The sequence below is a fragment of the Mustela nigripes genome, chromosome 6, assembly GCF_022355385.1.
Source record: "Mustela nigripes isolate SB6536 chromosome 6, MUSNIG.SB6536, whole genome shotgun sequence".
Taxonomy (NCBI): Eukaryota; Metazoa; Chordata; class Mammalia; order Carnivora; family Mustelidae; genus Mustela; species Mustela nigripes.
In genome coordinates this window covers 127,983,715-128,000,383 of record NC_081562.1, presented here as the reverse complement: position 1 = coordinate 128,000,383, position 16,669 = coordinate 127,983,715, and the positions used below count along the sequence as shown (strand labels likewise).

Sequence of the window (16,669 nt, the reverse complement as noted above, 5' to 3'; positions counted from 1 at the left end):
CTAAAGTGAGCGGGTATCTGTCTTCCTGAGCGCCTGCGGCCAGCTACCCATTAGCTTCTGAAAGCGGTGAGCTCTTTGGTCAAAGACATACATTACGTTAATTCTTACATGTTAGTTCATTCCTGTGTTATTTCAAAGTCCTGTGTTCGCTGATTGTGGGCGCTACTGAGTTTGTTTGCAGGAAAGTAAACTTTGTAATGATGAGAAAGAAAATAATCTGTAAAATACCCAGATCTTTTTTCTCCTTTAACACAGTCTTTGTTTAAACAATATAGCACAATATTTTTAAAAATTTTTTTAATTTTTTTGTTTTGTTTTACTAAGGCACATGACGTATAGAAATACTGAGGTACAAAATGCAAATTTCTGCATAAGACTTTTAAAATAATCATTTTTGGAAAATGAAGGTGAACATCATCTTCCAGAATATTCAGCTTTTAGCTTGTTTTTTCTTTTGGACCAGTTCAACCAGCAACTTGTATCTAGCGATACAGTCTTCCTGTAGGAAGAGAAAAAGAGAGGTGAGACGGTTATTTCCACAAGTCAGTGAGTGTCGTGGCCGAGCCGGCGGTGGCCTGCCTGCTGGCCGCACCCTGTGTGAGCGGGGCGGCCTTGAGTCTGTTCGCTCGGCACAGAGCCTGCCCGCGACTGGCTGGCTGGGTGCAGCTGCTCACCGTAGATGAGGCCACACAGGTGCCGGGAGAAGGCTGGCGGGAGTCCTGCCCCAGGGGGAGTGTGAATCCCTGCGCTGAGGGGCCCAGGGCCGCTGTGTGTCAGGCGCACCATTGTTACTGTGATTAGGACTTCCAACTTGCTAACAATAATGATCTAAAAATGATCATTTTTATATTTTACTATAACATCACGTGGCCCTATCAGAGGAACCAAAAAACTTGAGGCCAGGCATTCATGATGCCCTTTCTCAGCTGGGTTTGCCTCTCCTTAAGGGGCTGCTGGGACCTTCCTGCGGTGGCCCTGTTAGCCTCCTAGGACCCTGGCAGGCAGTGTGCCAGACTCTTCCTCCAGCTTGTCCCAGCTCCCACCCCCCACATCCTCGGGCCCATTGCCACAGAACTACCAGCTTCAGATCCCAGCTGCCTGCAGCTGTCACCCCGTGGGGTGAGGATGCAGGATTAACGCAGAGCTGGGGGGAGGCTAGGGAGGGACCTTATTACTCTCATGTTTGTCACAAGTACTTTCCAGAATCCATTTCTGTTTCTGTTCAAAGTATACTCCCCTCAAAGGCACTGGAAGCCTTCACTAACTTGAGGTCTAGGGTGAAATGATTTCTGCTCTGTGCCAGATGCTTTGATCAGCCACGGACAGAGCATGGATGTTCATTCTCTTCCTAGGATTCTAGCTTAGCTGTGGTGTGAGAGTTTCTTCATATAAGAAACTACCTATATAGGGTCTTTGAAAATATCAGCCTTTTCTTCTAACTCTGCCGCCCACTAGCACAAGCTAGTGCATGACCTCAGAGCAGCCCCAACATTACACCGAGGACAGCGCGACCCACCTGAGCCCTGAGCACCCCCCACCACCCCAACCCAGGATGCGCCTCCGGCAAAGGCTCCTCCTTCAGGGCCAGATACCCGGTGGCCTGGAGGCCACTTACAAGGAGCCGCTCCAGAGCAGGCAGAGCCAGCAGGCAACCTCTCCCGGAACTGGTTCTATAGGCAAGGTTTAAAGGGACCACTTGCAGGACAATAAAAGTGCTGCTTATTTCTGGTTCAAACAGGATGGTTTCCAAACCCTGAGGCAATGAGTTTCTCAATGTTCTATCCTTAGGAATCCACAGTTCCAGCTCCTTCGTTTCAAGCCAATGTCAATTCATCACACATGTAGATGCCTGTGTCCTGACAGATGCTAGAGAAATTCAGGGAAAATAATTACTTCTGGCAAACCAGTTGGAGAGGCTGGGAGAATCTGTGTTTCTCAAATAGATCAACTGCTAATGGTTTATTTTTCTCCCCGGGAATTCTCAACTTCATCATTTTCAAGTAGGTGATAGATAACTAGACCTGTACACACGGGGACATTCATGGCCACGAGCTAGATTTTCCAACATAGAATTTCAATTAAAAAAAAAAATAAGAATGTAAATGAACATCAATGTGCCCAGAGGATACAGAGTGATAGAGGCACAGAAGGCAGAGGAGACGCGTTCTTTCGCGCTCTCAGCGTTCCTGGTGCCTCAGACTGAGAGGAGAGCGACAAGGAAAGAAACCCAGGAGACCGTGTGTGTCTCCCGAAGGGCCCGAATGGGAGGCTCACACCACAAGCGCCACAGCCCCGAACTGGCAGACAGCGGGCAAAGACCGGGGTGAGGGGCTGGCTTTCCCCGGGGGCAGCCCATCTGCCCGCCTGTCTGAGGTTTCTTTTGAGAACTATCTGCAGGTGTGTTTCAGCAGACCTAACAGCTGTAAACGGGGAAAAAGAGCTAAGTATAAACAGTCAAGGCTCCAGGGTGGGCTGAATCCTAAATGTCCTTGCCCGGACCCCCATCCCCTTCTTCCAGAGTCTGGAGTGACGTGCCCTGCAGGTCTGATGACCACGACACAATCACCTACCACTCATATGCTCTCGGGCGAAGGCTCGTTGCAGAGCAAGAGGGCAACGTCCCCCTGATGCAGGTTACCGGAGCCTCCACCCGCGAGGAGGGCCTGCGGGCCTGCATAGCCGCTCCTGCTGCCCTTGGGAGCAGGCCAGCCATCCCGGGCAGCTTTCAGACTGCCAGACTGGGGCGAATGCTCCAGAAATTTGGCAGACTTGTTGTGGGTGAAATTTATGTTCTCTACATGGAATTTTCCCTGAGGAAAATCCACTGGTCTATAGAATGTTACTTTAGACTCTTGACCTCATTTATACACACTAGTCAGTCCGGGGCACAGATTCAACATGCTGTCAGAACTACACTGGAAGACCACTGGTCAAGTAAGATCGCTTGCGCAGCTGGAGAGAAAAGCGTAGGAATAAGGTGAAGAACGAGCTGCCGCAGCCACTTCAGTGTATTCTAAAACCAGTGCAGAGGCCTCCTCTTCCCCCCTATCACCCACCTTACTCTTAGACGGGACACATTTGGCTATTTTGTCCCAGCGGTCAGAGGATCCCTTTGGGTACTGCTGTAATGCTAATTCCAGAAGTTTCTGTTGACTCTGAGTCCAGGGTTCCTCGGCAGCACGAGTTCTGTCTTTCTTCTGGCTCTCCTCATCGCTGGATTCCTTTTGTTCTGATATATCAAAGTCCTTCTGCCTCTTTCCTCTGAACTTCTCTGGCTCCACCTTCGCAGCAGCCTCAGGCAGCCTGGCTGGCCTTCGCCTCCGTGGCCGGCTTTCCGGGACCACTGCTTCCTGCTCGTCGTCGTCATCCTCTTGCTCGTCCTCCTCATCCTCCTCCCCAGCCTGCTTTAGATCTTCTCTTTGGGTGATGATGTCATCTGGCAAGGCCGTGGTGGCCTTGGTGGGCCTGGAATTCTGAGCTGTAGATCTGAGTTCAGAGAGTCTGACCATCCCTGTAAGGAAGGACACATCACATGGACAGAAGGGCGGGTCAGGTCAGGTGACACGAGTAACAACACTGACCCCAACACAGCAGACAGTGTAATAAGACCTTCTGCATATATTATTTTACTTAAATTTTACAGTATTCTAGAAAAATAGGTATCCTTGTCCTAATTCTACAGATGACAAAAATCAGGCTCAGAAAGCAGCAGAGGTGGCATTTGACCCCAAATTCTGCCTGATTCCAAGTTTCTGTCCTTCCCAACACTTTGAGGGACAGTGGGTTATACACAGTCTGGCTGTGACCAAAGAATGCAAAGAGCTCTTGAAGAACGAGTAACCTGCCACTTTTTAGGTAAGGAAGGATGTTCTTTACCATCCAGAATTATTACTAATTCCATTAGCAAAGCTAAAATGAATCTGCCAAACCTTGTGCTATCTATGCTCACCATCTGCGGGTGAGCCACCGACTCTGTGGGACCCGCTCTCCGCTCAAAGCTGCTCCTGGTGCTGCCATGTTGGACAGTAAAGGGCAAACGGACCCTGTCTCCCAGCCACGGGTGCCATCTCAGAGATACCCCTGAATGTTCAATGTCATAGCTCTTACTCTGTTCATACTTTTTCATACCTGCTCCACCGATTCTCTAGTAAGATCTGTATCTGTGCAACAGTCTACACCACACCGCTTTTCCAAGAATACATTTTGGAGAGTGTCCTGGAGGCTGGCTTCTTTCACACAGCTCTCATTGCCTATTTCAGCCTCTGTGCCGACAAATAACTGTGTCTGTGGAAAAGGAATCTGGAAATGCCCTCTTTCCTGAAGCTTGCAGAGCCCTGGGGATGACTTTCTGGGTTTGCTCACCTGTATTGCTTTCTTTGGGATGTGTATTTAAGTTGGAAAGCGTTAGGAAGTATTTTCTTCCTGGCTCCAAGCAAAGAGTACAGAGACTCTAGGAAAATTGCAGTTAATCTGGAGGAAACATATTTTGAGAAATATAGAATTCTTGGGAAAGCCGCTTGTCTATTCTGAAAGACTGCCCTGTGTGCCTGGTCTTACCAGGAGGTGGGCTGTATAGGAAGCGCACAGAGCACTTGTGGGGTGCGCAGAGTGGCTTCCCCCTGTGTGCCCCCCTCACCCAATACCAGCAAAGAACAAGGCTTTCATAGATTTTTAAACTTATTAACTCCTTCATAGCACCCACTCTGTGTGTGTGTGTGTGTGTGTGTGTAGGGCTGGACTGTTCTGTTGGTACCTGTGATTTGACCCCTTTTAGGGATATGACCAACAGAGTTCATTGGCCAAAACTACTAAACCATTGTATTTAAAGTCGTTATTATAAAAGGGGATTTATATTTGAAGGAATCACTCTAGATTAGTGGGATGAAGCGGGTGTTGACTCACCTGGGGAGCAGGTAACCGACTCCTTCAGCTGCTTGGCTTTGGTTGTCACCTGTTTCAAAGAATAAAAGCAAAGGAAAACCTTACTTTCCACAGGAGTCTTGTAGGTCAATTGACCTATTTCACAGAAAGTTCATGGGAATAAAATGGGCTCACGGAATCTTAGGCCTGGAAGGGCCTTCAGTCACCCATCCACTCATGCTCATGTCTTTAACCAACAAGGAGACTGGAGCCCAGAAAGATTAAATGGTTTGGTCCAAAACAGCCGTGTGACGGGTGCAGAGTCAGAACAAGAACTCGATCTCCTGACAACTTCTAGTTCAATGCCGGTTGCATCGTACTAGGCTGCTTTTCAAAATACACTATACAAACAAGTTGTGTTTTTCAGTTAGGATTTGCTGACAGAATATCTTTTTTCATCAGAGAATGTTATAACAGTGAGTATTAGAAACAGCGGAGAGATTTACTCTTAACTAATGTTAGAGCATAAATGAACTGACACTAGAGGAAGACTCTCTTGGTGGAGTAGGGCAGTCAGACCCAAGACCCACGAGACCTTACATACATGAGGGTGGATCCAAAGCAATATTTTTGTTCAGTGGCAATTATTTCTTTTTTTCCTCTACAAATGGTATCACATTATTGGTCTCATTCTGTACCTTTTTTCATTTAATGATGTCTTGGAAACCTACATATAGATTTCCCTCTTTTAAAATTGAGATAAAATCTACATACAGTTAAATGTACAGATTTTAAATGTACAATTCAGTGAGTTTTAACCAAAGAAAAGGACCTATGTAACCATTTTAATTCTAATCAAATTATAGAACATTCCTATTATCCCAGAAAGTTCTCTTGTCCCCCTGATTTAATCTCTATTCTCTCACTGACAACCACTGCTCTGATTTTTGTTATAAACATTTTAAAATACAGGGTCAAATTAATTTTTAAAAAATGTTAATTGCTCAATGAATTTATCAATCAAGCCATCCTTTCCTTACTTATTTGAAATGGTGCCTTTATGAAATGTTCTACTGTCTACATGAACTATTTTTCTATATTTTGTATTCTGTCCCATTAATGCATGCATATTCTTGAACTGATGTTTCACCGCTTTAATGAAATTTGAAAGTAAAACCTCAGAAAGCATGATTGTTAAGAACTCAATTAGGTAGACTTGTCTTGATCCCACCTCTTATTAGTGGGTAACTTCAAGCAATTTCTAATCTTTTCTCTGTGTTATGCATTACCCTCTGTCATATGTGGATAATTCGAGTAATACTATTTGCCTGTTAGGTTCTAAATTTGAAATAAGCTCTTAACCATGATGCTGAGCAGATATGAAAGGCTTAGTAAATACTACCTATTATAATTGACATGGATCACTTGTTTTTCATTCATACAAAGGACAAGAATTTGAGAAAATATTTAAAGCTGCTTAGGAACACTCTTCACTTTTATTCCCTACTTTTCTCTCTTCCCAGATGACCTTGTTTCTTATTTAATATAAGAAAAAAGGAAGTTCGCCAAAACGAGCCTCTTTGCATTCCATCTTTCCCCGCTCATTTGCATCACCATATACCCTTCCTATCTTTTATCCCAATTCAAAGAAATTATCTTCCTTCCTCTTGAGTTTTCACAGAACTATGTGAAATCTGTGGATTTCCTTTGCTTTCATCTTCCGTTTCTCCCTGTCCATCAGATACGTTCTATAATTCACACTGAGCTCAAGCGGCCTCCACTCTAAAAGATGATCTTGCCTTACATTGTCTTTTCTACTCCACTTGGCTTTCTCTTTCTCTAAATGTTCCTTCAGTGCCTACTGTCCCCCCACCCCAAATAAATCTGTCCTTGCCATTCATCTGCCCTTTCTATTTTCTCCTTTGGTATCTCATACCACTGTTTAATATTACTTCAGGAAAGGAATGATTAACCTGCATCTCTGGCCCTGACCTCTACCTTGGAATAGCATGTCACAGAAATTGGCCAAATCACAACAATGGATCTTCAGATCGAAAAGGACTTCATCTATAAAACAAGAAGCTTTCTTTGTCCCGAGCATTGTTCTAAGATACCTGTCCGTACACCTATTCCCCACAGCAGTCAAATTAGGTAGGTAGATATATAATTATTATCCCCATTTTACAGAATCCGAGGCCCAGGGGGCATAAATAACATGTCCAAGATTAAATAAAACGCTAACGAGTAGCTAAACCCAGGCAAGTTGGGTTCTAAATCTTTGCTCTCAATCACTATAACACACTGCCTTGGAATCCAAATCTCTTCTTTTATAGATGAAGAGATGGGCCATGTTCTCTTTCTGCTCTGTTAACGTGGCTTCTCTCTCAAACTGCCACTAAATCTCTTCTTTAGAGGCCTCCTAGTTCCTCAAACAAAATCATCAACTTCTCAGCTTTTGCTTCCTTCTCTTGATAGTGCTAGCATCCTAGTCACCCAGGCTCATAACCTGTTGTCAGGTTGTGGTCTTTTCTCTCGCTCCCCAGCCACATGCTCCACAGTGTCAACCCCATCTGTTCCTTTCTCTCACAGATCGCCACCTCCTGGGTCAGTTCTTCATTCTCACTTGACTGAACCACTACAACAGTCTTCTAACTGGACTCCTACTTACTAATATTTTTTATAGAGTAACACCACCTTAAGGTGGAGTTCTGATTAGACTCCTTTCATGGCTCATCACTGATTGTATAATGTTTAATTCCTTTTTTTTTTTTTTAAAGATTTTATTTATTTCAGAGAGAGAGCACACAAGCAGGGTTGGGGAGGGGCAAAGGGAGAGGGAGGAGCAGACTCCCCGCTGAGCAGGGAGCCTGACGTGGGGCTGGATCCCAGGACCCTGAGATCATGACCTGGGCCAAAGGCAGACGCTTGACTGACTGAGCCACCCAGGTCCCCTTAATTCTTAACCTGACATGCAAGGAGATCCACAATTTGATCTGTTCTCTTTCTTGTAGATAGCTTTCCTTTGAGCAAAACTGAATAATTAATGCTTCCCCAGATAGTCAGAAATTCCCTACCTTGTACTTTTGCTCAACATTAACATTGCCTGACATGATTTTCCTTTCATCAAATCTCTTCTTAAATATCTGTCTAGAGCCAAACCATCCTTCAAGGTACTATCAAGTGTGACTCCCTTCTTGATGACTTCCCTGATGTTCACTACCAGGGTGACCAATTCTGTGACCATCCCTTTTCTCTCTCAATTTCTATTATGTTTTCTAAGATGTAGTTTTTTTGATTATCATACAATAAAATTATCTTTTTCACTTTTGTCACATAGTTCTATGAATTTTAACTCAGAGATTCAACTACCACCACATATAGGATGTGAAAGAAATGTTTTTTTATTGCATCTTGTTTAACAAAATATTTTAGAGATTACTGTAGAATAGTACACAAAAATCTCTCATTCTTTTTTTTTTTTTTTAAATAGCTTAACTGAAGGGCACCTGAATGGCTCAGTTGGTTAGTTGGTTAAGTGTCTGCCTTCGGCTCAGGTCATGATCCCAGAGTCCCAGAATTGAGCCCCATGTCGGGCTCCCTGCTCAGTGGGGAATCTCCTTCTCCCTCTACCTCTGCACGCTCCTGCTCTTTCTCACTCACTCTCTCCCAAATAAATAAAATCTTAAAAAAATAGCCTAAGTGAAATATAATTCATATACCATATAATTCACCAACTTAAAATGTACGATTCAGTGGTTTTTAGTATATTGTTATGTACAGCCATCATCATGGCCAACTTTAGAATATTTTCATCACTTCAAAAAGAAACCTTATACCCTTTGGCTATCATCCTCCCCACCTACCCCATCCCTCACACCAAGCAATCATGAATCTACCTTCTGTTTCTAGATTTTCCTGTTCTGGACTTTTGTATGACTGGAATCAAATAATAAATGGATTTTTGTGGCTGGCTTCATTCCTTTAGGGTAATGTTTTCCAGGTTCATTCAAGTTGTGGTACATATCCTTTGTGCCGAATAATATTCCACTGTATGAATGTACTGTATTTTGTTTATCCATTCATCAGTTGATAATCATTTGCATTGTTTCAATCTTTTGGCTATTATGGATAATGCTATTATAAACATTTGTGTATAAGTTTTTGTTTGGGCAAAATGTTTTCATTTATCTTGGGTATATACCTAGGAGTGGAACTGTGGAAACATATGGTAACTCTATATTTAACTTTTTGAGGAGCTGCCATACTGTTTTCCAATATGGCTGCACCATCTTATATTTACACCAGCAGTAAGTGTATGAGGCTTCTGATTTTTCTACATCTTGGCAAACATGTGTTATGGAAGAAAGTTTGTTATCAAACCTTTTGATTCCAGCCATCTTAGTGGGTGTGAAGTAGTATCTTGTGGTTTTGATTTGCATTTCCCTAGAGACTAAGGATATTGAGCATTTCTCCATGTGTTTATTGGCCATTTGTACAGCTTCTTTGGAGAAATGTCTATTCAGATCCTTTCTCCATTTTTAAAATTTGGGTGATTTCTTCTATTATTGAATTGTAGGAGCTCTTTGTATATTTTGGATATAAGCCCTTTATGAGATAAATGATTTGCAAATATTTCCCCCATTCTGTGGTTGTCTTTTCACTTTCTTAATGGTGTACTGTGAAGCATGGAAGTTTTTAAATCTGATGAGGTTCAATTGATCTAATTATAGTTTTAGCTCTTACATATAGGGGAATATTGCCATCGTGAAAATTAAGACTTCTGAACCATGAACAGGGGATATTTTTTCATTTATTTTGATCTTCAGTTTCTTTCAACAATGTTTTATAGTAGTTTTTAGAGTTAAAGTTTTTTATTTCTTTTGTTAAGCTAATTCTTTTTTTTTTTTTTTTTTTGATCTATTATGAACGAGATTATTTTCTGAATTTTCAGGTTATTCACTGCAGGTATAAAAATAAAACTGATTTTTGTATATTGATATGTATCTTCCAATCTTACTGAACTCATTAGTACCAAGTTTTTAACATTAATTCCTTTGGATTTTGTATATATGAAATCAGGTCATCTGCAGATAGAAACTGTTGACTTCTTTCTTTTCAATCTTCTTTGTCTTGGCTAATTGCCTTGACTAGAACCTCTAGTACAATGTTGAAATAAGTAGTGAGAGCAGACATACTTGTCTTATTTCTTATCTTAGCAGGAAAACATCCCCTCTTACCCCAGTGAGCATGATGATAACTGTGGGTTTTTAGTAGATGCTTTTATCAGGTCGAGGCACTTCTCTTTATTCCAATTTTTAGTATTTTTATCATGCAAGGGCGCTGGCTTTTGTCATATGCTTTTATTGAGATGATCTTGTGATTTTTTTATTGATACAGTGTAATTTTATGGTAATTTTCAAAGATTCAATATTTGGATTAAATCCTGCTTGATCAGGGTATAAAATTATTTTTATAAGTTGCCAGATTAAGTTTGCTGTATTTCATTGAGGATTTTTGCATTCATACTCATAAAAATATTTGTATGTAGTTTTCTTGTTATTTTCTGGTTTGGATAAGGATAATACTGGCTTCATAAAATGAGTTGGGAAGTGTTCACTGTCTTCTATTTTTTGGAAGATGTTGTGAAGTTCTGGTATTCTTTAAAGTTTTGGTAGAATTCAGTGGTGAAGCCATCTAGATCTGGGCTTTTCTTTGTAGGTAGATTCTTTTATTACTAGTTCAATTGTTACAATTGTTATAGATCTATTTCAATTGTCTATTTCTTCTTGATTCAGATTTAGCAGTTTGTCTTTCTAGGAATTTTGTCCATTTCATCTATATCTATTGGAAAAATAGATATCTAATTTCTTAGCATATACTTGTTCCTGGTATAGTATTCCTTTACAGCCCTTTTTATTTCTGTAAAGTTGGTAGTAATGTCCTTCCCCCACCCCCATTTCTGATTCTAGCAATTTGAATCCTTTCCCCCTGTTGGTCAATCGAGCTAAATGTGAATTTTATTGATATTTCCTAAGCATTAGCTTTTGAGTTCACTGATTTTTCTCTATTGATTTTCTAGTTTCTATTTCATTAATTTCTGCTCTTCTTCTTATTTCCTTTCCTCTGCTCATTTTAATTAATTAATTTTTTTTCTAATACCTTAAGGTGGAAGGTTAGATTACTGATTAGGATCTTTCTTCCTATTTTTTTTTTTTTTTTAAGTAGGTTCCATGCCCAGTGTGAAGCCTAATGCAGGGCTTGAACTCCACAACCTTGAGGTCAAGACTTGAGCTGAGATCAATTTGGACACTTAACCACCTGAGCCACCCAGGTGCCCCTCTTTCTTCTTCTTCTTCTTTTTTTTTTTTTTTTATAGGGGGGAGGAGGGCTCCAGTGCAGAGCCCAACTTGGGGCTTGATCCCATGACCATGATATCATGACCTGAGTCAGAATGAAGAGTTGGACACTTATTAAGCAACTGAGCCACCCTGGCGCCTCCTCTTCCTCTTTCTTAATAAAGCATTTAAAGCTATAAATTTCCCTATCTGAGCTGCATTAGCTGCATTACCTACATTTTGGTGTGTTATGTCTTCATTTTCATTCATGTTTAAGAATTTTGATTCCGCTTGTAATTTCTTTTTTGACTCATTATTTAGACGAGATCGGGTGCGTTCAGGGTGGTATGGCTGTAGACTCATTGGTTGTTTAGGAGTCTGCTGTTCAATTTTAACATATTGGTTGATTTTCCTGTTTTTTCTTTTTCCCTGTTAACTTATTTCTAATTTCATTCCCTTAGGATCAGAGAGCATACTTTGCATTATTTCCATCTGTTTAAACTTTTGTTTGTTTGGCCTATCCTAGAATTGTCTCATGCATACTTGAACATATATTCTCTTGCTGGATAAAGTGTTCTATAGATATGTTAGGTCTAGTTGGTTTATCATATTGTTCAAGTCTTCCTGTTGATCTTCTGTCTAGTTCTACACACTATTGAAAGTGGGGTTATTGAAACTTGCAACCACTGTTATTGAATTTTCTATTTTTCTTTAAGTAATCTCTACACCAAACATGGGGTTCAAACTCACGACCCTGAGATCTAAAGTTAAATGCTGTACTGACTGAGCCAGCCAGGCACTCCTTTTTTCATTTATATCTGGTTTTGTTGAATGTATTTTGGTGCTCAGCCTTTAGGTGCATATATTTACAACTGTTATATTTTTCCGGATTGGCCTTTTAAAATATCCCTCTTTATTTCTGGTAACTTTTTGTTATTAAATATTTTGTTTGATATTGGTATAGCCACTTTAGCTTTCTTATGGTTGCTATTTGCATAATCCTATCTTCCCTTCCTTGTCTTTCATTTTATTTCTCTTTGAATCTAACGTGTGTCACATGTAGATTGTATACAGATAGATCATGATTTTTTAAAAATCCTGCCTGCCAATCTCTCTTTGGATTGTTTAATCCATTCACATTTAATGTTACTATTGATATAGCTGTTTTTAAGTTTGTCACTTTACTTTTTGCTTTTTTCTTATGATTGTTTTGTTCCTTCATTGTTGCTTTCTTTTGTGTAAGTGAATACAGTTTTTCTTTTGTATAAGTGAATTTCTAGTGTAGCATTTTAATTTTTTTTTAAAGATTGTATTTGTTTGACAGAGATCACAGGTAGGCAGAGAAGCAGGGAGGAAGCAGGCTCCCTGCTGAGCAGAGAGCCTAATGTGGGGCTCAATCCCAGGACCCTGAGATCATGACCTGAGCCAAAGTCAGAGGCTTTTACCCACTGACCCACCCAGGCGCCCCTAAAGTTTTTTTTTACTATTCTCTTGAGATTTTTTTTTTTAGAAGTTGTAGGGTTTACCATATACATCTTAACTTATGAAAATCAGTCTCAGTTCTACATTAGCTTAATTCAAATGATAAAAATAAACACTACTTCTATAGAGCTCTATTCCTTTTCTCTCCAAACTATAGTATAATCATTATATATGCTATTCATGTTATAAATCCAACAATACTTTGTCATAATTATTATTTTATCACCTATAGTTTACTCAGCCCAATAAAACTTTGCTCCCACCTGCCTCCTTTGTGCTCTTAGAGCAAGTATATTATAGATATATCATCTTTCTATATGTAATAGGCCAAGCAAACATTATATATCTATTATACAATTGCTTTATAAAATTACTTAGGAACAACATATACATTTCTAATGGTCTTTTATAATTCCCTATTTACCTTCACTGGTGCTTTTTGTTTTTTCATATGGATTTAAATTACCATGTGGGATCACTTGCTTTCAGACTGAATGACTTTAGTTTTTATTCATCTTGAAGTTTTTATTTGGCCCTCATTTTTTGAAAAATAGTTTTGCTAGATAGAGGATTCTTGGTTGGCAGGTTTTTCTTTGAGCAGTCTGAATGTATTATTATGCACTCTGGCCTCTATTGCTTCTGCTGAGAAGTTAGCTGTTAATCTTATTGGGTGTGGGAGGGAGGGGTTGCCTTGTTAGTGTTGAGTCACTTTTCTTTTGCTGCTTTCAAGATTTTCTCATTTTTTGGCTTTTATCATTTTAATTACATGTACCTTCTGTCAATATCTAAGGCTTTCCTACTCAAATTTACTAAGCTTCCTGATGTATAGGCTAGTGTTTTTTAAAAAATTTAGAGTTTTTACCCATTATTCTCTGGATATTTTTTTTTTCTGTCTTTCCAGTACTTCCATTATGCATATGTTGGTGTGCTTAACAGTATCTCATAGTTCTCTGAAGCTCTGTTTATTTTTATTTTTCCTAATTCTTTCCTCTGTCAGTTCAAATTTACTGTGGATCCTAGTCTCTAGTGAATTTTTAAAAATTTCAATTATTATATAACTCCAGAATTACCACTTCTTTTTCAAAATAATTTCTCTTCATTGATATTCCCTGTATGATGTAATACTCTCATCATACTTTACTTTCTTTATTAATGCTTTCCTTTAGTTCTTTAAACATATTTATATTGGCTACTTTGAGGTTTTTTTGTTTTTTTTTTTAAGATTTTATTTATTTATTTGCGAGAGAGACAGTGAGAGAGAGCATGAGCAAGGAGGTCAGAGAGAGAGGCAGACTCCCTGTGGAGCTGGGAGCCTGATGCGGGACTTGATCCCAGGACTCCAGGATCATGACCTGATCAACCAACTGAGCCACCCAGGCATCCCTACTTTGAGTTTTTTTCTGTTAAATCTAAATCTTTTCATTCTCATGAGCAGTTTCTGTTGCCTTCTATTTTTCATGGTTTCTTGGTTCTTTCCATGGCTCATTTTTTTTTTTTTAAGATTTTATGTATTTACTTGACAGAGATACAGTGAGAGAGGGAACACAAGCAGGGGGTGTGGGTGAGGGAGAAGCAGGTTCCCTGCTGAGCCCAGAGCCTGATGTTGGACTCAATCGCAGGACCCTGGGATAATGACCTGAGTCAAAGGCCGACGCTTAATGACTGAACCACCCAGGTGCCCCACATTATTTTTTTTAAGTTTATTATTATTATTATTATTTTAGTAATCATTACACCCAATTTGGGGCTCAAACTCATGATCTGAGATCAAGAGTCACATGCACTTTTGACTGAGTCAGTCAGGTGTCCCCAAGACTCATTTATTTTCATTGTGAACTGAATTTTTTTTTAAGATTTTTTTTTTTTTAAATTTATTTGACAGAGAGAGAGAGAGGGATGACAAGTAGGCAGAGAGGCAGGCAGAGAGATAGAGGGGGAAGTAGGCTCCCTGCTTCCGAGCAGAGAGCCTGATGCAGGACTTGATCCCAGGACCCTGAGATCATGACCCGAGCTGAAGGTAGAGGCTTAACCCACTGAGCCCCCCAGGCGCCCCTGAACTGAATATTTAGATAATATATGGCAGCAGTTCTGGTTACTGGTTTCCCCTTCCTGTCCCCCCTACTTGTACCCCCATCACAATTGTTACTGTTATTTTCATGTTTGTTTAGTGGATGGGTCAATTATTTTAGTGAAGTATATGCCCCTCTGTCCCCTACAGTGTTAAGCCTCTGATGTTGCTCTTCAGGAAGGTGCAGGTATGGACAGGCCTGGTAATTTTGGATGACAGTGGTATGTGCAGAGAGAGGACTCTATTCCTCTCTTCATCTGACCCCACTGAATGTTAAACACCACTAAATGCTAACAGATGCTCTACTGTTTACAAAATGCCCTGGGGCATAAATTGCTCAATAAACAAGTCCAATCAAATTGTGGTTCCTTTGAAGGAAAGTTTCTGAAGTCAGTGTTTAATATTTGTTTTGACTTCAGGAGGTCTCCTCCCAGAGAAGGTATTGGTGAATTGGTTTGAGAATACCTGGTAATTACTCCTTGTACTGACTGAGAATTCTAAATATTGTATATATCAAAACTTGGCCTACCATACAAAACAAATAATGCTATAATCTGAGTCCTTCAGAATTTCAGTATCAAACAGTGAACCACACTTTTCTCCCACTTAAAAGACAACTTAGAACTTTTTAGGAAAAAGCAAAGCACAAATGGTTAATTTTCTAATTCTATGTGGTAAAGTAATTATTTTAATACTTTAGGCTCTTTGGGGCACCTGGGTGGCTCAGTGGGTTAAAGCCTCTGCCTTCGGCTCAAGTCATGATCCCAGGGTCCTGGGATCGAGCCCCGCATCGGGCTCTCCACTCAGTGGGAAGCCTGCTTCCTCCACTCTCTCTCTCCTTGCCTCTGCCTACTTGTGATCTGTCAAATAAATAAATAAAATCTTAAAAAAAATACTTTAGGCTCTTTGTCAACTTCATATTTCCTGGTATCACAAAATGGTTGTATCACAATGAGAACTGCAGATGATCCTTTTTTCTTGAGAATATCTTTTTTTGTCTCAGAAGCAAGCAAAGATGTATATGGTAATAATCACAAAATATTTGTTTTGGGGGCAAGTTTGGCATCCTCGGCATATTATTTATGATTCTAAGCAGATAAAGATATTTCTAAATAAGTAATGGTCTAATATAAAGCTTAATGGCTAGGGTGCCTTGAGTATGATAGCATGTCACTTCAAGAAATGAAAATCATCTTTCAGTGAGTATGGTCATCATCAAATCCAGTTTGTATCCTTTAAACAAATACCTAGTAGTACAATTGCTGGGTCCTATGGTAGCTCTATTTTTAACTTTTTGAGGATCCTCCATCCTGTTTTCCAGATTGGCTGCACCAGTTTGCATTCCCACCAACAGTGTAATCCTTAATTGACTTTTATTTTTTGGCTGAATAATATTCCTTTGTGTTTCTTTATGTATATGTGTGTATACACATATATACATATGTATAAACATATAAAATGACATTTTCATTATCTATTCATCTGACAGACACTTAGGTTGTTTCCATACTTAGTTAATTGTGAATAATGCTGCTATGCACATGGAATGCGGATCTCATTGAGATGATGATTTATTTCCTTTGGATATATGCCCGGAAGTGGGACTGCTGAATCATATGGTAGCTCTATTTTTAATTTTTTGAGGAACTTCTATACTGTCTTCATAGAGAATGTACTAGTTTACATTCTCACCAACAGTTTGCTGTTTTTCTCCACATCATCATCAGCATTATATCTTGTCTTTTTGATAATAGCCATCCTAACAGGTGTGATGTCTCATTGTGGTTTTGATTTGTATTTCCTTGATGATTAGTGTATTGAGGACCTTTTCATATACCTGTTAGCCATTTATATATCTTCTTTGGAAAAATGTCTATTTAGTTCTTTTGCTCAGTTTTAAATTCTTTCTTTCTTCTTCTTCTTC

At 39.9% G+C, this 16,669-nt stretch overlaps 1 protein-coding gene across 1 annotated transcript in view; it reads right to left on the bottom strand.

The window, feature by feature from the left end:
• Positions 1-280: 280 nt before the first annotated feature.
• Positions 281-16,669, bottom strand: part of DNAJC1 (DnaJ heat shock protein family (Hsp40) member C1) — a 224,913-nt gene continuing 208,524 nt past the window's right edge. The window contains exons 10-12 of the mRNA XM_059404194.1: positions 4,903-4,951; positions 3,057-3,511; positions 281-499 (exon numbers count right to left, since the gene is read on the bottom strand). Coding sequence (XP_059260177.1) covers positions 431-499; positions 3,057-3,511; positions 4,903-4,951 — 573 coding nt within the window. The 3' untranslated portion in view covers positions 281-430. The remainder of the gene's footprint in view (positions 500-3,056; positions 3,512-4,902; positions 4,952-16,669) is intronic.